The sequence below is a fragment of the Apus apus genome, chromosome 1, assembly GCF_020740795.1.
Source record: "Apus apus isolate bApuApu2 chromosome 1, bApuApu2.pri.cur, whole genome shotgun sequence".
In the NCBI taxonomy this organism is placed as follows: domain Eukaryota; kingdom Metazoa; phylum Chordata; class Aves; order Apodiformes; family Apodidae; genus Apus; species Apus apus.
The window spans coordinates 65,042,391-65,067,992 of record NC_067282.1 but is presented as its reverse complement, the minus strand read 5'-3'; the positions used below and the strand labels follow the sequence as shown (position 1 = coordinate 65,067,992).

Genomic DNA, 25,602 nt, shown 5'->3' with positions numbered 1-25,602 from the left:
GTAGCAGACTTTGCAGGATGTGGCTTGAAAAGGGTAAAAAGAAACATTTGCAAACTGAAAAAGTTTAGGGAAGTGGTCAGAAGGGTAGAAATACAGATGCTGTTTGGGTCAGATTGTCACTGCATGGATGAATTGAAGGAAAAATGATAGCAATACTAACATCTGGATGAATGTAGAAGTTTCCACACAAATTTTGATGTGCAAAGGTCCTCTGGCACAGCTGCTAGTTTCAGAAGTTCTTTGGCTGAGATCTTATGGTCTGCTAAAGAGTTTTGCAGAAACATACAATAAGTACTTGTTTCTTCAATTTAAATTTTTTTGTTATTCTACCTTTTAATTTCAGTGGCTGTAACTATCTTGATTTTGTAGCTTTAGGAAGCACCTTGCATGTTTTGGGTATTGCAGCAAAGAACCAGTATAGAAACTTGTTTTTTTTTCCCATTCTTTTGAAATAAACTCATTTTTTTTACCACACTGAATTTGAGGTATCTGTATTTGAATGTTGATCTTTTAGTCATGCCGAAGTGGTGGGAAGGACAGGTAGAGTCCAGTCCTAGAAGTGCCTGTGTCTAGCTGTGGTGGAAAGAAGCTTCATGGACTCTCATTAATGACACCATTGAATGGATAGGACTTGTTTAAATCTAGCTTTGAGAAACCAAATTCTCTTAATCTTGTATTGGCAATAAATCACTGACACTGTTGAGGCAACTTTTTTTTTTTTTCCAATAGCAATGAAATTTGGCACTCTGAAGGGAGACTGTCCTCTGTAAAGGGCACGTAGGCAGGTTGTGGTTGTAGTTGGGGTTGCTGGAATTCCCTCATCCTTGCAATCCCTGTGTGCACGCTTGTTTGCTGGAATGGCTTGCGGTCACATGTTAGCTTCCTAGTAGTGTCTAGGCAGGCATCCTTTGTGAGGGCTAATGGTGCTGGAAGCAGTCCCTTTCTCGTTTTCGTCCTACTCCTTGCTTTCTGGAATCGGTGCCACTACTTTATGTAGTGGTTTATTCACTAGACAGATTTCTTTCAATCTGGGAGTTTGAAGTGAGCAGAGATGTTAAGAAGGAAGGTCTGTTGTTTTTTCCTCCCCTGACTGATTTTTCATTCCCCATGACTCCTGCCTGGGCAGTAGCCATGTGAGTTGCATGCACAATCTACTATCTGGTACCTTGATTGAAGAAAGAAAGGCTTTGCTCATTCTCGAGGTGATTCTATCTGGGGGAAATGAAATAAATCCTAACAGTATTTGAATTTATTAGGCCTTTTTGCTTGAGATCCTTTTTTCTGAGATGAATGGAGTTGTCATCTCTGGGAGTGCTGAAGAACTGGTGTGGAAGAAGAGATGAGAGATAAGGCTGTACTTGCACCTGCACGCCATCTCTTCAGCTCCCTTGCCATTGACCCATCCAGCAGTAAAAATACTCTCTCTTGTTTGTTTGCAGTCATTACCTCCTGTCTCCCAGGGCTCTGCAGAAGCTGTATGTAGCACAGCATAGTTTCCCAGGGTGGCTGCACCAAGCTGGACATGCAGACCTCCAGCCTGGTTCCTTACTGGGCCTCTTCTGTCCTCTCTGCCGTGTTTCTGATCCACTCTCTCTTGGGTCTCTTCCATAGGGCAGCCTGGAAAAACGTAGCCTGAAGCTTTCCTTTTTAAGTGAATTTCCTTGAAGAAAATCAGACTTGATTTAAGCATATAATGTATCTTTGAGTTTGTTTGCTTGGAATATACTGGCACAGACTCGTCTGTGCTTTGAATGATTTCTATCTTGAGGCAGAGCTAAATCTTGTAATTTCTAAGTGTGTAGTTATCATTGGGTGTGTGACACATTCATGGGAGTCATAAAAGTAAAACAAACTTCTGCCTGCAATGAACATGAAAATGAAGACTGGGAAGCTGGAGTGATCTCATTTGAATTCACACTAGCAGGTTTTCCTGTTAATTTTCAATTGTTTTTACTGAAGCTAAGGATGGATCTTGATGATTTTAGTGTAACAGTCAACTAGACTATTTTGCTTTCTCTCTTACTGCTTCTTGTTGAATTTCACTCACCGATTTCAATACTAGCTATAAATGCAAGTGGCAAACAGTGTAATTAAGTAGATTAAATCTCTCTTAGCTACAGGCTTGTTCACATGATGGATAAATGCTGGTTTTCTTTTATTTTTCTTTTGCTTTGGAATCATGTCTCCTGAAATTCTTAAACTAATGAGCAGACTAAATGGAAGCTGTGCATTTTCCATTTTTAAATGTGCACAGAAGATGGTTTATAAGTTACTTAAGCATCAGTAAAAAATGAAAATAAAAAGTAGGGTCATCAAAATAAAATTAAGCACTTGCTAATTTTGCTAAACCAGAGTGCTGGCATTTGCCAGTAACTTGCATTTGCTTGTGTTCTCCCAACCATTTGGTTGCGTATTGAGGGACCCTTGTTTTATGCTCCCTGCAGAAACTTGAGTGTTGCAGTTCCTCATTTTTAATTTTTTGGATCTTACCTCTGATTTTACCCCTTATCCTATTAGCTTTGCTTTCTTGTTTCTCTGAGGCTGTAGCTTTCTCTGTAGCTTTCTACCAGTCAAAGGCATGAGTTTTCTTCCCTTCTTTCTTCAGTACTGGGCATCTTTCATGCTTCCAGCTTTCAATTTTCATGTTTACTTGAACTCAAGCCCAGCATATTACCAAATTAAGGTTTTGGGGTTTTCTCGATGTTTTGGATGGAAATTCTTTGGAGGCTTTGAGCCTGGGTTTGTTTGTTTATTTTCTTTCCAGGCATCTCTGTTTGAGATGTGCTGTAGCTGGATGAGGAAAAAGAGTAGCACAAGAACCCTGTTCTTCTTACTTTTTTGTTTGTTTGTTTGTTTTTTGTTACTAATTCATCCTCCCAGGGCCTGATCTAGGTAGAGTAAAATCTTTGGGACAGACCTGTGTGTCTACATGGACCCAATTGCCCTCTGTCAGGCTGTGTGTAGCTGCAGCTGCTGCCCCTGTCGTGCCTTTGGGAGGACCATAAAACTACCAGCTTTCCCTTTGAAAGAGCCAGTTGTAGGAGCCTGACTTTCTGCCATAAACAGTCAGGCAGAGGGGAGTGCTGATGGAAAACGTGTTTTGGAATGTGTGTTCTTCACCTTCAGTGATAGAGGAACCGTGTCTTGGCAGAACTTTGCTGGAGCTGCCAGGGTCATACCTTGGTGGCTGCCCCTAACCCTCCTTCCATTGATACTGTGTGGTTTCTGGATTTTAGTAGTTTCCCTGGGTGGTGAAGCACAGTTCCCTGCTAGGCTGGTGAGTGGGATGAGCTTCTGACTTCTGTCAGGGCTTTGTTGCCCAGGGTAGGTGACTTGGGTGGTGAAGAGGTGGTTGGTGCTCAGGTTTAGAGCATTGTGCCACAGTCAGCCCTTAACTCAGCTGTGTGATGGGGCTGCCCCACACTTGGCATAAATATGCATCTGTGCATGTGTGTCTTCCAAGCACAGCCCATAATTGATGTATCTTATATGTGCCTCTCCTGGTGACCCATTGGTTCAGTGGAATGGCTGTAAGTGTTAAAAGTGTTAAGTATTACTCTTGCTTGTGTTTTGAAAGACAAGCCCTCAGACTTGTTATGAATCCTTCTTTGACAGCAGTTGCAATAGCTGTACATTGTATAATTAAGCAATCAATTCCAGCACACTATATTGATGTTTTCAGTGCAGACACATGATAATAATAAACTGTAATGCTCTTTCAGTAATTAGACAAGTGGCTGTAAATTTAAAAGGCAAACTTTAAAAGCATTGGAACTTTTGGAAATGCAGTTTTTTACAACTTAAAAAATAATTGCTTTGTTTTAGCTCTCCTTAGAGTTCTGTAATTTGGGACAAGCATGTATGTAGACCCTTCCCCAGCATCTTGGAAATCCAGTTCTGCTGGTGGTACGACATTCAGACTGGTGGAAAGGATTTTGTTTTCTTTCCCTGATGTGGGGAGAAGGGAGTAGAAAAAGTAGTAGGGCAACATCACAGCTGATTTAATTTTGTTTTTAGTGCATGACACTTAATTGGAAGATTGCTTAATTCTAGGAACTGCTGTTCTGCACCACCGTACCACATAATGTATTTAGGTCATGGCTGTAGCATTTGGTCAGAGTACCTGATTGTGTTTAACAAGACTGTTTTCCAGATCCAAGTGGTGATTTGTGTAGATGGTAGGTAGCTGTTGAGGCAGCATTGCTCAAACTTTTCTCTGTAGGTAGGTTTGCATACATCCTAGGAAAGTGTGACTGAACAAATACCTTAAAATTTATGGAAGGCTTCTACTTTTAAAATAAATTACTTGTCCCCCTTTCCACTCTTTTCAGAAAGGTTAGAAATGGTGGAAAGAAGTGGTAAGAGATTAAATTTGGCTACTGCTTAGCTTTTGTATGTCTGTGTTTATAGGTTTACAAATTTTTGAGTCTGAATTCTTAGTAGAATTAAGCAGTGTTTTCACTTGTGAGTCCCTCAGCAGAAACTGTTCCCTCTTACTGGAGGTTTCTGGATTGTTTCCCACCTGGGTCTGTCTCTGAGCCACAGTGGCTGAGGCAACTAGTTATTTTGCAAAGACCCACGCAGCAGGAGGTGGTGTGCTGGCTCCAGCTGTGCTGCAAACCAGATGTGGCTGGGTGCATCCCTTGCAGTCAGCTGTGTCTGCTCTTGGAGACACCAGCATATGGGCAAATATATGGGATCTTTCACAACTGCCTCTTTCGAAAACACCGAGCCAAGGATGGAAACTTTGGGTGTGTAGGGTGCTCCTGAGTTGGGACTGAACAACTGCTGGACCAGTTATTTTCTTTTTTTCTTTTTCTCCTTTTTTTTTTTTTTTTGTTTGCTTGTTTGTTTGTTTGTTTGCCAGGAGCTGGAACTTCAGTCCAAAGGCTTCCATTTCCATATATATATTTAAGGGAGATGAGCTGATAAACCAGGAGATGGTCAACCTGCTGTAGTCATCAGGAGGGCTGGCCCATTGCCTGCTTCCTTTATGTTGTGCATCTGCCCTCAGCAAGATAGGACCCTGTCCAGGCTCATGCTGTGTCCCCACTGCATCTCCCCCTGATGTGAGTGTGGCTGCTGGGATGCTTGTGTGGCCAGAGGGATGGCCTTGCTGCCTGTGGTGGGGGGGTTCTTTGGGGTAGAGGTAACTGCCACCCCCTTCTTCCATCCCCTTTGCATCCTGGGAAGCGGTGCAGCATTTGAGTAGTTTGATGGAATAAGCAATTACAAAATGTGTTAGTTGTCCTCAGCAGCTGCATTTTGGTCCTTACTCCTCTTTTGCAGTTCAGGGCAATGCTAAATTGTCCTATTTGTTCCAGTTTGCCACATGATTTACAACCAAAAGCTTGGCCTTTCTGACTAACAGTTTTTATATTGCATCTAATGATGGTTGTGCTTCGGAGTAGTGACTTGTGGTCTGCAGGAATAGCTGGTTTTGGATCGTGAGCCAAATAGTACTTTTGTATACTGTCATGAGAAAAGAGGGTTTTTTTTCCCCAAGTGCAATTGTTATTAGAAATACTAAAAACAAAAATAATAATAATAAAAAAAACAATCTGCAGTGTATATCCTACATACATTCGCAGAGGGCGTGTGTCTTGGGGACTAAAATCTCACAATACTTTTGCACTGAAATAACTGGTGCTTAATGTGCATGACGTTTGTACCCTGAGCGCAGGGCAGGGCAGTGGGGGCTGCCTGCAGTGGCAGCAGCGCGGTGTGCTTGCTTTGCAAGTCCTTCCCAGGAATTCCTTTCCCTTTTTGTTTGCCACAGCTTGGTCTCTGAAGGCCCGTAGTGTGTTATTTAAGAGGGGTGAACGTGTTTTAACTAGTTTTTTTTTTAGGCACTTGATGTGTTCTTCAGTACTTGGTAAGAAGTAATAATCGGAGAAGGCGCAGGCTCGATTTCCCTAATGAACGGCTTCTTTTCCATGGATTAACCTGCGTCTGAGTACATTTCATAATGGCTTTTCTGTTGTGTGGCCCTTTCAAATAATAAACACAGTGTCCACAGGCTTTGGGAGTGTAACTGAAATACTGCTTGGGTAGCAAGGGAGGGGAAATAGTGTTAATTTTGGTCCTTCTTTTTGCAAAATAAATAAATAAAGGGCCCAGTGACCTCTGAGGTTGGGGTTTTGTTGTTGGCAGGTCTAGTATAGAAAGGGTTGTTAGCACAGGCTTGGATTTCTGAGTCAGGCTCCCATGCTGACAAAGCAGAAATAGTTTGAGGTCTGAAAATACTGCCTGAGTATTTGAAAATAGTTCATGTGGACACAAAGCTGTTTACAGATCACTTGCTGGCCACAGGCCAGTTTCTCAAGGACAAGGTAGTGGTTTTTTGTTTGTGGGTTTTTGTTTTGTTTTGTTTTTGTTTTTTTGAATCACAGATGTACTTGGCAGGGTATCAGAAGATAAAAATGCTGGAAAGAGTATTCTTGTTCATGTCCTTGTTTAATTAAAATACATGTAACTTTAGGCTAAATGTGTGTTTTGCATCTTGTAAACAAGTTGGGAAAATATTTCTTATTTTACTTTTATGTACAGGGTCACTGTATAAAACATGCCCCCCCACCCCACACCCCCCCCACCCCTCTTTGTGTGGCTGCTGTGTTGTGTGGTATGATCCCTTTTAAGAAAGTTTCCCCCTCTAGTACTTACCCAGCATATCTGGTGCCCTAGAAGATGCATTTTAGTTTCAGCTGTTGCTGCCTAGTAAATTATGGCTCCCTAGCCCATAGTGGCTAGGAGATGTGGCTAACTGGAAGTGGCACTGATGATGATTGTAATGTCCAAATAAAGAGCTGCCAACCAGTGTCTGCCCTCAGTAGGAAAAACGAGAAGCCCTGAAACACACAGTTCTAGCCCATCTTTGTTATGTGTTTTAACATTGGAGGAGTATTGACAGTTGGATTGGAATTTAATTATATTTTTTTACCTATATGTAAAAACATGTATTTAAGAGTTCATTAACTTTCCTCTCTTACTGCCAATATTCTGGAATTTTTGAAAGGTTGCGGATGTGAAATCTTTCAGTTTAAGTATGTTTAACTAAAACTCATTATTCAACCTGGCTTCCCTGCTCTGCTTGGCTGTATTGTTCCACTGGGATGGTATAAATGAAAACAGTTCTCCTTCCCTTTGCCCCTCATTAATGTAAAGCAGTCCAATGATACCTTCAGATCCCCTCTACACGATGTGTTTGTTAGCATCTTCTGGTGCATGTAGACAAAAGGCAGGGCTCTCTCAGGGGGGGACAGCCCAATGTGGCAGCATGTGTGTTGGGCTCCTCCTTACCCAGCAGGCTGAATCAACAACAAACAGAAAAACCTATTAAAAAGGGAAATAAAAGCAAGGGAGCCAATTATTTTCCCTCTTCCCCTCCTACCATGTCTTTTGTATTTACTATGAGGTTTTGTACCTTCCTAAGTAATTCCCCCATCTGTTTAGCATGCTTCAAGTTAAAGAAAAAGATAATTTCTATTTAATACCTCTCCCAGCGCTTGCTGGGAAGGAGGCTGATGGACATGGCCAGCAGGTTGCGGGAGGTGATTCTCTGCCTCTGCTCTGCTTTGAGGAGACCCCACCTGGAGTACTGTGTCCAGTTCAGTAGTCCTCAGCACAAGAAAGACATGGAGCTGGAGGAGCGAGTTCAGAGGAAGGTCACAGAGATGATCAGAGGGCTGGACCATCTCTCCTATGCAGACAGGCTGAGACAGTTGGGGTTGTTCAGCCTGGAGAAGGCTGCAGGGAGCCCTTATTGCAGCCTTTTAATACTTAAAGGGGGTCTGTAAGAAAGTTGGGAACAAACTTTTTAGCAGGGTCTGTAGTGATAGAACAAGGGGTAATAGTTTCATATTTATATATATTTATAAAATAGAAAGTAGATTTAGACTAGATACTAGGAAGACGTTTTTTACAATGAGGATGGTCAAGCACGGGTACAGGTTGCCTGGAGAGGTGGTAGAAGCTCCATCCCAAGAAACAGAAGGTCAGGTTGGATAGGGCTCTGAGCAACTTGATCTAGTTGAAGGTGTCCCTGCTTACTGCATGGGCATTGGGCAAGATGAGCTTCAAAGGCCACTTCCAATCCAAACCATTCTGTTTCTATGACATGGCAGGACAGTGCCTTGAGCAGCCAGGCGCTGCCAGGGTAGCCAAACATGTGGTGTCTGTGCCTGCTGGATGCCACCCAGTGAGGGACAGCTTCCTCTTGTTGCCTGGGGTAGGTTTTGCCTGTTCCTCAGTAGGTGTTGATTACGTAGCTGCATGTTGTTCCATGCTGGCCATGTCCTTTGTCTGAGCATGGTATTGGCTGGACTTGGTTTTCCTTCTCTGACGATATAGCCCAAGAAAGTGCCTGCTGCTTGCAGCAGTGTTGGTGCAGGGGGCCTGAGGGACTGACTCTGCTTTAGTGTTGATTTTTTTTTTTAACTTCCCTCCCAAATAAAAGTGGGTGTTCTGTGTAGGTCTTTTGGCATTTCTGTGTACCAAATGCTTACATTTTGTGCTTTTATCCCAAGTTGTATGACTGGGCCAAATACCAAAGCTTTGAAAAGGTTGGTAGGTGTTTGTCTGCCACAGCTGCTGTAGCAACAGTGTGTGGAAGTGACAGTGTTTGTCAGGGGTGTCTCTTCTCTTTCAAGAGATGTGTGCCGAGCACGGAGGTGGTTTCTCAGCAGCTTCTTGGCTGTGAGCAAAGTGAATTGGGCCTAGGCTTGCCTGGGTTTGCAGAAGGCCTTGGTCACAAGGTGTCAATTGCTCCATTTGGTCAGAAAGCTCAGATTTGCACATACAGGGATGATGAGTTAAATGTTGATATGGATTGATTTAAAAAGCAAACAAAGAAAGAGAAGCAGCCCTGGGCTCTTCTCATCCAGGCTTATTTTGAGGTCACTCTGGAGGAGCAACATGAGACTCTGCCCTTTCTCTGCTGTCTCTCTCAGCTAAGAAGGCACCTGCATTGTTTCAAAGCCCCCATTGGGAACCCAGGTGGTTTGGGCTGCACTTGGTCTGAGGTGAAAGCAGTGCCTGGTGCACCATGACATCTCTCTGAAGTGGCTCTGGGTGGTTGTGTAACGGTGGGGTGGCACCTGTTGAGCACAGGGCTCACTCTGGCAACATGTGATGGTCACCTATCAACATGATTGATCAATGTTGACCCTGCTGCAGGGACTTGTTATGGCCACACCACCAAACCCTCCTCTCCTTCAGTTGGTGGCTGAGATCCAACAGAGGTTGTCTGGTGTTGAAAGTGGTTGAGGTATATACAGAAGTCATCTGTGTCTGTATCCCATGTCATTTTGTATCTACAAACACATATTTTACCATTTTGGTCTAAATTATTTTCTTGATGTTCTCTATCTGGCTTGTTTTTGATTACAGTTGCCAGAAAGAAATTGTTCTGCGTAAGAAACCATTGCAGGGGGTCCGAGGAGACAAGTCAGTGTTAGGAGGGAAGGATTTAGTGACTGTTAAAACCTTTAAGGTAGGGTGAAGAACTGATTTCAATCAGAGCTGGGCACAGCAGATTTTGGTTGATGTTTCCAGAGGAAGCCAAATGTACTCTGAGCCAACCATGTCTGTGTGGGAGTTGTGCCTCTGCTCGGGTTTCCTTCTTTTGTTTTAGTTTGGGGTGTTTTTTTTGTCTTTCAGTAGTGTCCCAACTAAATTACCTAGATACGTTTTAATCCAGAAAAAATTACAATTAGTAATAAGGTTAGAAGCCCTTCTCTTTTTGAGAAGGGCAGAGAGTGGGGACTCTAATATAAGAGAAAATGAGTGACGGTTTTTTGGTGAAGATCCCTAAATCTGGGCATGGCTTGATGGTGGCTGGAAGGATGGGATGATGACTTCAAGGGTGGATCTTAAAGAGTGTATTTTCCAGGCTGGGGCCTCAAGGCAGTTAGATCAAGTATCCCTGTAGAAGAAGCATCAAATCTGGGGCAGCTGGCCTCCTAAAGAGCAGCAAAACTCAGGCAATTAGCCACCAAAAGAGCAGCCATGTTTCAGTACTTAAAGGGTGGCTATGAAGATGATAAAGACACCCTTTTCAAAAAGAATCACATGGAAAAGACAAGGGGAAATGAGTACAGGTTATTTCTGGGGAGATTCTGGTTGGACAGAAAGAAATCTTTTCATGAGAACAATCAGCCATTGGGAAGTGGTGAATTCCCCAACTTTGGACACTTCTAAGATTCAGCTGGACAGGGTGCTGGGTTAGCTTGTCTAGACAATGCTTTTGCCAGGAAAGGTTAGACCAGATGATCTTTGAGCTCCCTTCCAGCCTGGCAGTCTATCATTCTAGGAAAGCTTGTTCCAGAAACCAGCTGATGGCTAGGGTGTCTGATGGAGGGGCAGCACTCAGCAAAATGCATCTCTTAAAAACTTCTCAATGTCCTGGAATTAAGGACTTGTGGAAAACCACGTCACAGCCTTACTGCCAGTGTTGCCAGTGGACCTGTTTGTCAGCCTTTCCTGCTTGGTAGTTGGGAAGGAAAAGAAAGAGGGAAATCTCTAAGCTCCACTTGTTAAGGGAGTGTTTTGTGCCATTTGAGCCATTCAATGTGTAGCCTTAGGGGATCCAAGCTGTCTGAATTGGTGCATATGAGTAACGAAGGGACGGCCATGGTCTTAAACTGTACCACTGGTAGACCTCATACCCTCCTCCTCCCCTGCAACATCCCCTCCTTTTGCTAGTGTTTTTCTGTCTATTGCCCTGTCAGATGTTTCCATGGCTGTGAACTGAAATGAGCATAATCATCAGGCAAATCTGTCAAAGGCCCTATGGGGAATTGATATTGTTTTCCAGGTGAAGTGGTGAGAGAGCTGTCTGCCATTGCAGTTCTCTTCGTGTCCTCTCCCCTCAGACAAAAACATCTCCTGCTGGTTGTCAGGGTGAGGCAGACTGCTGGGCAAGGTGCTGGGGGTCAGCAGAGACACCTCTGAACTGAGCTCTGCTGTTGACCTGTTGCAGTCCTGGGAAAGTCAGATTGTGGCTTTCTGCCATGGTTTCCCCACCATCCTGTCCCTTACCTGTCCTCCTCCTTTCTTTTCTTTCCTTTTTCCTATTTAGGTAATGAGCTCTTTTGGAGAAGGAAATGCCTCTGGTAAAAAAAAAACAAAACAACAAAACAACAACAGTGCATAGGACTCTCTTTTCCTTACTAGAGGGAAACATCTTTTCACTTTGTCCCTAGAAGTACAGTACTAATAATAACTGTGTGTCTTTCATACTTCACAGAAGTCAGTACTATGCATGCATAAATTGTCATTATTATTTCTTCAATAGACAGCTAGTGAGCCTGTGGATGTCTGAAGCAGGATAGAGATGTTGTTTTCTGTTTTGCTTTCCAGGCATTTGATGTCAAGAGTTAGGCAGAAAACACAGAACCTTGTCCTGTCTTTGACTTAAACAGTGGGAGTGTATAATAGCTTCTGGTTGGTTTTGGTTTAGAAATTGTCCAACAGGAAGAAAGAACAATGATGTTGGTCTTTTTTACTTCTCATGTGTTTTTGCAGTGATTTGCCAGGCTTTTGTGCTGACTTTGTTTGCTGATTTTTATTCTAGAAGAAGCTTCCATGCCAGATAAACATTATCCCTTTTTTACAAATTTATGTCCATCACTGGAGCCTGTGATTAGCTAGCTTACAGAATGCTGTATCAGTAGGAACAGTATTATTTTGGCTACAAATGCAACTAGGTAGACTTTTTGCATAAGAACATCTTGTATTTTGTTACTTGGTTTTAACTGGGGAGGTTGCTTTCACTTTGTTCCATTCTGCCTTTTTTCCTGTCAAAAACTCATGTTCTTTTTTCTCCACCAGCTTCACTCCTGTTGCTTTTCACAGGGTAGACTTAACCTTTCTGGGAAGAAACATCTTGTAGAGTCCAAGTATTTGCAATCTGGAGTTGGTTGGTCTGCAACTTTCTGTGTTGGCAAGTGACAAAGAGAGCTGATGGTAAACATGCATTGTAATAATAAGGTATCATTTATTGCACTGGTGTGTGCAACCTAATAGCAGGGTATTGCTCCATGGCCTATTGCCTCAGGCAGGTAGGAGTTTAGAGACAACAAAGTGAGAAGCAAATTGAAAAGTTCATTTTGGCACAGGGGCATTGTGCAGAACTACTAAGAGCTGGTACCCTGGTGAGTTTTCAGTTGCTAGTATGTTTAAATTTAATCTGCTGCTTCCATCTACATTGTAGCAACTGAAATGTGAATTACTAGATTATTTTCCAACTCAGTTGCTTTTCTTTCCATAACTGTCAGCATAGGATACGGGGAGGTTGGAAAAGTTTTCCAAAGACTTAATGGTGTACACTGCACAGGATAATTCAAACTTGCAAGTCAGGGGTCACACATGCTGCCTTCCTTCCTTAATTTGTGATGTTGCCCCATGTTCCACTTTCATGCCATTTAGCAGGGGAGCAGGCTTCCAGGAACAGCTCCTCCAAAGGCACATTAATACACCAGCTGGAAAATGTGTTAGTAGGAGAATTAGATTACTGTGGAATACATATCTTGGATAATTAGCGGGGGGAAGAGGTAAGGGAGCTGATATGATTTCTTTTGCATTTAATTTGCATAGTTCTTTGATAATATTAAGGAATCTTAGCCTTAAAAAAAAAGCACCAAAAAACCCAGCACATAACACCACTTGCCTTTGAACCTTTTCCAAAGAAAAATTTTACAGTAATAATGTGTGCAGAGGAAGAAAGAGGCAAGAAGTAGGTGTATTAACTGAGTTGGAGAGTGTGGGTAGGCTTGAAATTTATGATGTTCTGCAGATCTTGGCAGTCTACCAAGGATTCCCCTTGTCCCCTCAGCTCTTCAGCATGCAGAGAGCCCACTGAGATGACAAATAAAAAGCATATTGCTATCAGACATGACTGGGAATATGCTTAAGTAGTAGATTGAGTTTAAGATCGAGTTAAATGCTGCAGTGTTCCTATGTGGATTAGAAGAGCTGTATTTTAAAACTCTCCATATGTAAATGAACTTTCTGTCATCTGCATGAGAAGAAACAGAACAAGATTTGGGGTCAGCAGGCTCAATTCCATGGACTTGCTTATCCCAATGGGCCATTTAAAAATAAAATGGTGCAGTAGTGGTCTTAAAAATATTCTTACATTACTTCCTTGGGAGGATAAACAACAGCTCAAATATGAATAGATTCATGAAAAGAGGGAAAGGAGGGGAGCATGCCTACGTAACAACAAGTAGTTTGGAAATTTTGGTTGATAAAATTTTAACATGGTCTAAATGAAGGGATGTGTTGATGGGTTCTTTTCCATGAGGTAGGACAGTCTGTTGGCTTTGCAGACAGTAATGTTATACTTAACAAGATGCATGTAGGTTGCTGTCATCTTCATTGCCTTTTTCATACGCATACTTAACTTTCTGGCCAGGTGACAGTTATCCTGTGATCCCCAGCCTCTGATATTTGGTATCTAGTAATATTTTAAGAAACTGCTGCTTTCAGTTAGCATGGGTTGTTTTTTGCAATCCTATAGTGTTTTTCAGATATTCAGGTGGTAATTGCCAACAATTTGCTGGGAGAAACAAAGTTGTATGAACCTCTATCCACCCAGCACCCTGTAGATGGGGGAGCCTAGGACATCCTGAGGGGCTGCAGCTCCAGACAGAGATAAAGAAGGGGCCTCCTTCAGCAAGAAAAATGTTGTTCTGCTGGAGTGTTAGCTGGTGGTGTTGCTGAGATGGTGTCTGGATGGGGCCTTAATGGTTACCACATTTTGAAGTGCCCTGGGAATGTGATTTGAATAAATTTTAATCCTAGGAGACTGAGTTCAGTGGGTTTCTCCCATCTCTGATTTTTTTTGTGGTTCTTTTGTCATATTAAACCACTTTGTGATTTTATTATTACTATTTTTAATGCAGACAAATTTTTCCAGAGCAAAGGCTGGCTATGAAAATCTGAAGATCAGTTTGAGAAATGGGAATGCTTAGCCATTTCATGTTGCAAGCAAAATTATACCAGCATGGTAATAGTTTGACAAGTCTGTTCTTGAGCAGAGCTGTTAAGCAGATAAACAAACAAACAAAAACTCAGCTTGTGCTTATATTTTGTGCTTGTGATGTTTGCTTTTTCCTTCCTTCTAAAAATGTTTTTAATGAAAAAAACGTGGCTTCAAAATGTCCTTTTACTTCCCTCATATAAATTAATGTCATGCAAACCCACCCCCATAAATGTTGTAGATGCTTAAGTTATGAATACTCCATATATTATGAAAAGGGTATTTGGAGCAATTTTTAACAATATTCTGAAATGACCAAGGTTTAAATTTGGCCTGGGATACTGAGCAGCCCACACTTCCCACAGTCTGCCGTTCATTTGCTTTCCAGTCCCTGAGGAGGGTTATGGAGAAGTGTTTCCCACCCCTGCTGCAGAAAGAGCAAAGCAAACCACGAGCAATTGCAGTGCTCTGTAGCTGTGGCAGCACAGGTTTTGATAGGGACTGATGGTGGCACCAGCAGGATCCTGTACAGCTGCAGAGGGAGGATGGTTGGGCTGGTGCACATTAGTCATCCCGAGTGGGCCAGTCTTGCAGGGAGGAACAGCATATTGAGAAAAGCTGTGAAACTGAGCCCTGGGAAATATCAGGCTTCTCTCTGGAAATAGCAAACCCACCAGTAGTTCATAGATTCAAAAAGACAAATAGAGCAAACTTGCCATAAAATATGTGGCATCCCATGGATGTCTTCCTATTTCACAGTTCTGTGTGCCACTTTTTCCACTTGGAATGTATTCTGCCACCATTTTAGCATTCCCATTTTGCTACTGAATGAATGGTGAACCGTATTTCACTGTTTTTAAAAAAAGTTTCTTTCTTTCTCAGTCCTCCCTAGTGTTGTGAGCCTCTTTCCTCTGAGACGTCCTTGTTCCACTCTTATCTTTAGCATTTTCTTTTTGTACTTTACAGTGTGTTTCCCCACATCCTTGGGCCTTTTAGTTCCTTCCTCAGAGTTGTGGGGAATCACAGCAGAGCTGAGAGGAGGCTTTTTCTCCAGCTCAGTGTAAAATATTTTCCCCTCCTTCCTTGGTGGGGTGGTAGGTATTGAGAATACCACAGGCTTCTGTAATTAGGCAGAGGTCTGGGGTGAGAAATTGGAATTGCATCTCTCTTGGGCTTGCTGAAAGGCTTTGGTTCAAGAAGTAGTAAGTAAGGTCAAGGTGAGGTCGGTGTTCACCACTGCACATGTTATGACCCTAACTTTATTTAAAAATCAAAGCTAGCTTGCGACCAAGCTGTAAAAAGAAATGCATGCAATAGAGTTTACAGAGCCAGCAGAAGCCAGGGTACAGTGATTTATTTATAGAAATCATGTGGTTTGATTAATAAGGGGTGAGCACAGCACAATATGAGTTGTGAAAGAGAGCAATGGCTGTGAATTCTGCAGCATTTCACTCTTTAATGCACCAGCAATGCCTGGTGCCAATAAATACCACTACCTTCATGGAGGCCATCATAAGCTATGACAGGATCAAGATTTCTCCAAAGAGACTAGTGAATTGAGGTGCTTCAGTTTTGGGGTACCAATCTTGAAGGAATCTGTAGAGTTGGTAAGTTAGTCCAGGAAAAAAGAATACTATAGGTGTTCATCACCTACAATGGATGCTACATATAGATTTCTGCCTAGGAGACTTAGGAGAATAAGGATAAAGGAACTGTAACTTCAGTGAAAAGTTTTGTTGTGTTTTTTATCATTATGTGTGATAAAAGAGAAGTGTAGTGGGTATACTTTTTGCTGGAGAACCTCACTGATTCAGAGAAGAGCCTTTGGGGATGGTGCTGGTGAAAAGTATTGAGAGACCAGGCTATTTGGCTGGAACTCTCAGGGCGGACTGCTGGGTGTTAAGTGGAGAGCTGGAAAATACCAACATTGGGTCCATTTCTAAGTGCCTGTTTAGAGAAAAAATACAGAACAGCTAATTGATATGGCCCCACCTCGTGTGAAAATATACTGGAGCAAAAAAGTTTTTTGTCAGAAGTTGGCTGAGGCAAGTTACAGCCCACCATGGCTGGAGGAGCTGGTTGTGCTCCCTGCTTCCCAGCCATGCAATCCACCTCCTGCAAGCTCTGGCTCTGCTCTTGTTGCAGAGCAAACCAGTTTAATTTCCTGATCTGCAGTCCCCCACCCCACCCCGCATTTTGCTTTTTCTGTGTTAACTTTCTGCCATTTCAGTGATCTCAATCAGCTTATCATATGATCCGATGAGTGCCAGAAAGAGCTGAGTGCTCCTGGGAGAAATATGTGACAGGAGGTTGGAGGGAGGCAGGGGAAGGAAGGGTAGGAGCTCCCTGCAACAGGAGCTGGAATCCGTTCATTCAGCTCCAGCTGTACTGAGAAATTGTACCCTTATGGTGGCATAGCTGAAGGGAGGTGATGTCTAGTTCTTGTCTAGCTATCGTGAGTGTGGCAAAGAGAGCTCTCGCAGGTCTGATGCATCACTTGAAGAAACCTCACTTTAATTTTTTTTTTTTTACTAGTGAAGACCAAAACAGAGATGTCCTTTTGCAGCCCCCTGAGCATGCTTTCATTTACCCAGTAAAATATCACGCAGGTGCTAGGCACTGGTGCATGGAAATAAAATGTGCAATACATGGACTTTAACTATTCTGGCATATTAATAAATGATCAGTACTGACTGTGAGCTTTGCTGAAGTAAATATAAGGGAAGCTGTGAATGTAATCTGTCTGTGCTTAATCTTTATAATGATCCTTCTAATGTACAGAAAAAGAAATGGGTTCTAAGATTTGTGTTAGAATATTTTAGAGAGATTTTTTTTTTTTTTTTAAGCTGTCTAGAGGACTTGGGGTTTGTTCATGTGAAGTATCAGAAGGGTCCAGCACAGCTGGGGAAAACCCAGTGGCTGGAGCTCTCATCAGAATGTTTTGCTCTGTGTATGCTGAAGGGGTGGGTGAGACCCTGGTGCTGATGGTTCTCTTTGTTCTTCAGGGTCGGCATGTCAAAACGGGTCAGCTGGCAGCCATCAAAGTCATGGATGTTACCGAGGTGAGTAGTGAAACATTCTTTTTTATTAGCAATATGGGTAGGATTTAATGTTGAGAGATGGCCTGTGGCTTACCTTATATTTATTTGAAGGGCATGGTCCTTGCACATGATCACTTGGTTTCTGTTTGCAGAACCTGACCCCTCGAGCCCATCTGCCCTTTGAGAGATTTTTTTGTGCACTTGCATGCAGGGGCCTCTGGCCCTCACAAATTGCTTGGGCTGGTCCCAGGACGTACAAGCATGCATAGCATTCCCTTTCAAGAAATTCCTCGTAATGGGGAAAGAAGTAAATTTCCCTGCTTCCTACTTTTTTTCTATTAAATGTAGCATTTTGCTTTTACTGAAAAATAAAGTGAAGAGACTGCTTGGCTTAGAGGACAATAGTTTCCCTGGTACATTTGCAACCTAAAAAGCGTGTACATGTATTCAAAGGAAATGGGTTCGATGAAGTTCCCAGAAGCCTGAAAGCAGAAACATCTGCAGGAGTGATGAGCAGATTGCTGGCAGAATTCAGCAGTGTAAAGTAGTAGTTGTAACTGACCCAGGGGGATTTACTGTGGAGCTTTAGATAGGAGAGATGGGAAATTAACCCAGCCAAAGAAATAAAAAATATATGCCCATATTTGAATCCTTAGATGTCTTGCAGTTAATGCTGTTCAAAAAGCAATCAGTTGAAATTAAGTCTTCAGAACAGACCAGGAAAAGTGTGGGGTTTTCCCTGTTGATTCCATTTGTGTTTTATGGAGTTACAGCTGCAAATAAAAACAACAGCTTCAGATATAAAACTGAATTAAATCCTCCTGTGTGATATCTGCAATGCTTGACTGATACCACAGTTCTGAAGAGAGGTTGTGCCTCTTCAGGCCAGGCAGCTTATTTTGCTGAACATCACAATCTTATGCAGGTATTAGGGGAAAAATTATGTTAATGTGTGTGCATTGTACAGAGCAGAGGGGGGCTTCAGCAAGCTGGTTATATTAAACAAAACTTCTACAAGGGTGCTGCTGCAGAGTGATTTGTATTTTAGCTTGTGTATAGGCACCAGAAGTAAAAAATGGTCTTTGACACAAGCTCCTAGTTGAGTGGCTGGAGTGTAATGGGTAAACAGATAGGAGAAGGAGGAAAACAAGTTAACTGGTAGGACTTCAGTCATATCTCAGAATCTCCTTGTGATCGATGGACAGTGTGACTGCTGCTCTCTAAGTTAAGCTTTTGTGTCTGCCAAGAGCTAGACATTCTTACTTTTTAAGATGGCCTGATAAAAATCAGTTTTCAGCTGCAGATTTTCAAAAGCTGACTTCATGAGGAGGCAGTGCTCTTTTGCTGCAGTTAACAAGCAGGCAAACCAGAGAAGAATGAAGGTTCGTTGATGTTCAGTAAATGTTTTTTTGCACAGCAAACATTACCATTTTTGCAGCCGTTTTACACAGAGTGGCTTGCTGGACTGTGCATGACAAAGGCACATGACATTAAGATTGGCTGTACTACACACTCTCTCTGTTTTTAATAGCATATATTAATGACAACCACTTGCAATGGAAAGGTTGCACAGCAGAAGGGAAACAATTGACAAACGCTGTCTGTAGTATGGCTAAACTTGTGTTGTGGGAGATGGCTTATGTCTTCAAACTTTCTTTAATTTTTGGCTGATTTTGATAAGCCAGTTGCCTATTGGTGCTGTCTGTGTTTTATATCACAAGCTCATGCTCTTTTAGGGGATGAAGGGCAGTCAAGAGGGAGGAGTTTGAAGACATTAGCCCCATGCAGCTTAAAAGTGTTGTCATTCCTACCAGTGCAGCTCATGTGTTTTCACTTCAAAGTAATGGAGCCTGCAGAGGCTAAAAATGTGGTGTAAATTCTTTCAAGTCGTGCTAACTCAGCTCCACTTTTTAACACCAGGGTTGGATGATACTGTTGCTAACACCAGGCACGGGTGATACTGTTGCATGTACCATTTTCTCAGTGGCAGATGTGGCCGGTGATATTCCTGTCCATTCTTGCTCTCTGGTTCCTTGCCTGTTTCCCAACACTTGTGCCGGCACAATTGCCCCAGGACCAGATGGTGACTTGTATCAGCAAACAGGCCCCAGTTCCAGGTTAAAAATACCCTCACTCCTCTCTTTCCCCAGCTTATTTATAACCTGGATTGGTTTGTTGATCTAGTGTAGCACATAACATTACAAACAGTTGTGCTGTCGCTATGAAGAAGATGGTAAGAGAGTGGAAAGAGATGCCAATGGCCATGGGGTAGAAGGGGCAGTAGCTCAAATTGACGGTGCTACCGTATGCTTCAGTTCCTCAAGGGATGGTTTAATGAACACCTCCTTTTGCTGGTGGACTATGCAGCTTCATCCTGTTAATAGCTTATGGTGACCACTACAGCTTCTGGGAACAGTGTGAGGAGAGAACATGGGGACCAAGGTGACAGTGACTGCCACTCTCAGCGCTGCCCTAAAAGAAATACTGAAGGAACCATACCCTCAAATTTACCTTTTTGGCCTACTTTAAAAGCTACAGTTATAAGAGCTGCTCTGGTAGACTAATGGTAACTACATTCATGCCTGCTGGGAATGAGGCTTGAGTGGAAACTTCTACAGAACTGAAATTGTGATTTTTTAAAAAAAAATATTATTTTTTTAATGAACAGCTGCTGAAGCTCTAGGTGATTTGTGCCTCTGTGCATGTTTTACTGGCAGTGTCATGCCTTTCTGCTTAAGTGGAGGATATCTGATTATTTTGTTTAACCTGCACTGAGAACAGACACAAGACTTTCTTTTTTTTTTTTTGGGATACCTCTGATCCAGTGCTTACTTTGCCAAATGCTTTACAAATTAGAAAGCCTAATGTGTTGGCACACTCTGTGGGCACGCCCCAGATTTTCAATTTTCAAGGCCCTGATTCTGCAATTCACATATTGCTCAGGCTCAGTGAGGTTACATCAGTTCTGGGCTGTGAAGCTTTGATCACCCGAATGGGAGGGATGTCAAAGTCAGAGCGAAGGCTTTCCTTAAAAAGTTTTGGTTGGTATAAAGGAAATGAAATTGTATAACCTCTGACTAGAGACACTGGAAGAAATATTACAGCTCTGTAATGTACATTGCACTGTGGAAATGCTCTTCATCCTTTTCAGCTTTTCTTGTGGTTTTCTCTTCAGATTTTAATTTTGAAAAGAATGGTGGTAAGGATGAGAAAAAAGGAGGTGGGCTGAAGATGTCAGCTTGATCTTTGAATATATTATGACTAGTTAGTACTGCTGCCTGAAATGTTGGGGGTGTGTTGATGTGCATAAAACTTCCCTGTCTCTTCCACTTTCTTCATCTCTAAACAAGTTAAGAAAAGATCTAGAAGATTGTGCAGATCTTTATAGATCTACAGCACTAAAGCAAGCACTAAAGAATCTGGAAGATCTAGAGATCCATAAGTCTTCCTATGGAATGATGTGCATGTAGGTTCTATTTTCAATTTCTGAGGATAAAGTAAGAGTACACGTAGGGTAGAAAAAAAATCACTGGAGCACAGAACAAATAAAAACAAAAATCCACCAGTCCTCCTCAATTGAATGCTATTCTGTTGTTGGAATGAGCCCAATGACCATAAAAGGGGAACAATACGAACTATCAGCATATACATGCTTTTAAAATTATTTTCCAAAATGTAATTATGTAGGATGAATCTCAGGCTGAACATATATGGGTGTGGGATGTGGGGGGGTGGCATTATTTGAGAGATTCCTGTAGTCTTTCTTTAATATTTCCATTGTAGGATCTCTGCTCCTTTTGTGTCATGGCTTTAGAGAAGGCAGTGTATAGTCTGTGTTGACCCCTTCCACTCGCTGGCCATGCTGTCAGGTTTCCATGAGCTCCTGGCTTGTACTGGTGTGCAGCACTGTAGTGGACCAACTGAGCCGTGACTGATGTTATCACATGCAGTGCAAGGACGCTGTAAGATTTGGCAGTTACCCTTTTAGTTAGAAGAATCCATTTTCTTGTGAAACAAGTAACATTCAAAACCTTAGCAAAGCTTACTTGGCAAATCTGTTTGCATCAAAGCTGTTGCCTTGCATTACACCCTTGCAGCTTGACTCTGTTTAACTCTTCTGGAGGTTTTCTCTGCAGCTGCATGATTGTTTCCGGTGTCGCTCCTGGTTCCCCTTCCAGCCATGCTTTTCTCTTTGAAAGGTTTACTAACTGATTTTGAGGGGAAAACATAATCACTTCTTTTCTGTTTGTTATAAACCCTGATGCTGCTGCTTCTTCCTCCTACCTCTTCCCACACACACTCTTGGCATCCCTTGGGAAAGTTTTCCGCATGCCTTTTTAATAGCAGCATTTCTCAGCTCTTGTGCCCAGTGTTTCATGACTTGTCCAGTCTAGTCTGTGTAAAATTATGCTAAGTAAACAACTGGATACTGTATCCTGCTGATTTATGAAAGAAGCTGGATTGCTTTTAGTGCTCGCCTGTCTTGCCCTTTCTCTACGTGCTCTGCAGAAAAATTAACAACCCCAAACCAAAACCTCTAGGCCTGCAGAAAATGTGGCACATCTCTCATACCTAGACAGGAAAGGTTACCCAAATTATTCATTGCCGTCTTCCTGACTCTGCTGACTGCCTTTTTTCTGTTGCAGTAGGCAAGTCACTTTGATTCTTGTGAGTCTGTATCTTATGGCCTACGTGGTGTTATAAACTGCAGTCATGTGGATGATTTATCCATTGTCCATAAGACATCCCAAAAGCAGTTTACAGAAAGACTGCAGATAAATATAGATGTCTGTGTTCCCACACATGCAGGCAGACAAAATGAGGGGAGAACAAAAGTAAAAACCACAAACAGTTTTCCCTAACTTTTATGTGGTGTTTTTTTTTTTTTCTTCACAAAAACCCAAAGATGATGTGTGGATTTTCATCTGTTTGAAGGGGATTCTCACAGCACTGTGCAACAGAACTGAAGCAAACTAGTTTGGAGAGGCTGAATTTGAGGTGGCCTTTTAGTGTAGAGACATGAGTGCACTGCTTTACCTGCCTTAGTGCAGTTGCCTGATAAATCTCTTATGTACTAGTCCATGCTGTGAAGTTAGCCAAAGCAAATCTGAAGCCAGTAGAGTTACTTAAGCCTTTTCCATGTCCCTTCCTCTTGATATCGACTTGGGAAAATATGTGAAGGACCTAAACACCCATATTGTTCCCACGGGGGCTGCTGTCATCTTACTTGCTTGTCCATCAAATGTGAGTTTGCTTACTGCTGGTCTGTACAAAATTTTACAGTCCTTAGTTGAAGTTTCGTCCTTTGACAAAACAAAGAATCATGCTGTGGAAAAGGCATAAATAAGAAAAGTATTTACAGTGTGGACAGCCCTGGTGTCCAGTCTCTCCTGAAGCTGATTAACCTCTATTCAGTCCCAGAGTTTAGGTTTAAATAAAAAAAAGGCAGAAAAAAAGAAAGAACTGCTTGGAACTTTCTGTTGCAGTTGAGAGGAAAGCAGGGCTGGACAGAGTGGTCCCTTGAGCTGTAAAGTCTGGTTTGGGAGGAGGTAAAAAAATGTTACAATAGCCTTGCAGCCCATGGGGCAGCCTTTTTTCAGCTGCAAAGCTTTTGTATAATTGACCGTTTCCCTCCTTTATTTGAGATCCTGCACGTACCTCTGTTGCATTCCCTTGCCCAGCAGCTTGGCACAGTTCTTCCCTGTTCTTCACCACCGCCCTGATGCCTGGAGGTTCAGGCCTGTGGTGCTGGCAGGGTCTGCGGTGCTGGCTGATGTCTGTGTGGGACCAGGCTCTGCTGCAGTCCCTTTCAGCTCTGTACTGCTGGTTTCTCTTCAAGACCCCTGTTAGAGTTGGGCAGGGGTGGTCCTGTGTGTCTTGAAGGTAAGGGGTGTGCACAGGGCCTTGCAGGGGGGCTCGCAGTGTCAGACATGTCGCAACTGCCCTGTCGTTGGGTGACAGAACAGTGGTTAGCCTGCCAGCTCATAGTCTTGACAGAATAGAGCAACATTTAGCTCTGAAGAACCCTCTGTCCTTTCAGTCATAAAAGGACCAGTTACTTTATCTCCCAGCAAAGGAAATAAAAACTAACATCTGGCTTGAGTCAGATCTGCAATTTTTGGATGTGAATCAAGAAAATTTCCTGGAGCAGTGGTGGCACCACATGGGATGAAGGGCAAACTTTCACTCTTTTCGTCCAAGTCCTGGAGTGGTTAGCGAGATTGTCAGGCTGGAGAAGCTTATTTGGGAAGGGGAGGATGTTAAGTTTGATGTGGGAGTGCAAATAGGGAGCTCCACAAATGGTTTGTGATCAGGGCAGAAAGCCGTGGCTGTTGTCAAGCAGCTTGGGAAATCATATGTAATGTGGCTTGACGGGAGAGAGCTGGTGTCAAGCACCAAGGCTCTGCATTGCTGTGTCCTAGCAAAGAGCAACTTCACACTGATACAGTGGTTGGAGGAAAAACTGGCAACGGGGAGAGAAAAAACGAGTTGTAAAACATTTGTATGTATTGTTTCCTTATCTGCTTTTTTCAGTATATGATTTCTTGTTAGAGCAAGATTTTTCACCTGGGTGGAAGGCTGCTTGCATGCTCTGTATTTTTAACATGCTTGCTTTGGAACCTGACTGTTTCAAAGCTGGAAGAAACAGATGTTTTCCTTTTGCCACGAAGAACCTTGAGGGCACCTCACCAGCATCTATTACCTGTCAAAGCAAAAGAGCTTTGACTGTGAAGGCTTCATGGTGCTTGTTTAGTGGTATTCCTGTTGCTTGACTTTTCAACTGAAGCCAGGAGCTGGTTTCATACTCAAGGCTGATCGTCGATCGCTGTAGTAAGAAAGTGCGAAGAAACCTGTGTTGCCTCTGCTTTCTCCTCGTGTCTATGCTTATGAGAGGTCTGATGTACAACGTTTTTGTCCTACCTAGAAAAGGATGTTTTGTCACTGCTCTGTAAATTGTAATGTAGTTTGTTACACAAACTGAATTTATAGCCATATAGGGGGAACCTTGCTGTAGTTTGAAACGCAGAAGAATCCCCTGGATTAGGGAGGCAGCTTTAAAATGTTGCCTACCTGACTGTAAGAGAATGAGGTAATGTTCTGCTGTAGCACAACAGATGATGCTCAGGATATACTCAGCTATGGCACTGAGATCTGTTATTGCTTGTCAGTATGTGAGAGCACATGTTTGGTACTGAAGCATAATGGAAACTAGATGGCTGTGTAGGCTACAGCTGACGTCCATTGGCAAAAGGACAGGTGTGTGTGTATTAAGATTTCTCTGCAAGCCTTGAGCTCTTTGGACAAGTCTGGACTTTTTCCTTAAAACATTATTTTCTTTGGTCTGATGGTGTGACTGCCTTGACACACTCAGAAGGAAAGCGTAAGTCCTCTAGGTAAGCTACTGACATCTCTAATCATAATTGTAATGAGTAAGAGCACTGTTGCACACTGTTTATCAGTCCAAGTGGGTGGTACTCGTGCAATGAACTATACTCTTGTGCCTTTTTTTCACCAGTCCTTAGGCTTGGTACTTGTAGTCCTCTGAAGACCAGCTGTTGGCATTGACGAGAAAGTCACTAATGACAATGTGATTTGTAGATGTACACAAATGACTGCTAGTGCCTGTTAGGGTAATCTGGACCCTCACACTAAGAGTGGTGAAGGCTCTGTGTGGGTAGTGTGCAGATGCTTTCACAGTCATAGTATTTGACCTATGGGTCATGCCTGCGCTGACATGAATTTGAGCAATAATAGCCCGTACAAGTTCTAGTGAATTTCTTCTGAGCCAAGGGGAGCGATTGTGCAGGTGGCCTCGACACAGGCATTTCACTGCTGCCTTCTCATGCTCTGTTTGCTGAAGCTGTCTGAGGAGATTTGAGTTCTGATGGGAAACAGAAATGTTTTGTGTGCAGATAATAGCAAAAACTACAGGACTGCATTTTGTATCATTTCTATCAGACACACAGCACAGCTCCATTTACCCCCGGTGAATCAGACATATTTTCTACTCAAGGAAAACAAGGCAACCCTGTCAATACAGTGTTAGAGCATGTGTGCTCTTGCCAGCTGGGGCAGAGTAAAACCAATAAGGATTATGACAGCACATTGTGTTTTCATTTTAGTAAGTATCAAGAACTCAGGTCTGTGGTGTAGTCCTCCTGCCTCATTAGGCAAGCAAGAGATCCCAGATCCAGTGTGCGCTGCTGCATTTCAGAGGTGCACTTTAAAATCTGGCTTGGGCATTGGGATCAAAGGGAGGAGAATTAATTTGCTGCTTATGTTAAAGGGGACTTATCTGCTTGAAATGTAATCTTTCTTGACTGTGCTTAATTGTAGCTTCATAAACTGCACCTGCCTGTGGGCTCCTCCAGTTTTTACTGTGACATTCCATGTTTTTATCTTCATTTCCCAAGGAAATGGAGCTTCTTGGCAATAGTGCTTGTGTCCTGCCTTCTTTTCCACCAGATACCTTTTGGATCTGCTGGCCAACTTCAGCCAAGTTTGATGAGGAAGAGAAATTCCAAAGATACAAAGTCCTGGCAAGTTATGTGAAAACTGACAAGCTGTGTGGAGAAGAGA

General features: G+C 42.6%; 1 protein-coding gene across 7 annotated transcripts in view; it reads left to right on the top strand.

The window, feature by feature from the left end:
* The window catches only part of MAP4K4 (mitogen-activated protein kinase kinase kinase kinase 4), a 171,877-nt gene that overhangs the window by 62,279 nt on the left and 83,996 nt on the right, over positions 1-25,602 (top strand). For all 7 annotated transcript variants that reach the window (XM_051641362.1, XM_051641276.1, XM_051641204.1 and 4 more), the window contains exon 3: positions 16,987-17,043. In XM_051641362.1, the coding sequence (XP_051497322.1) occupies positions 16,987-17,043 (57 nt within the window). The remainder of the gene's footprint in view (positions 1-16,986; positions 17,044-25,602) is intronic.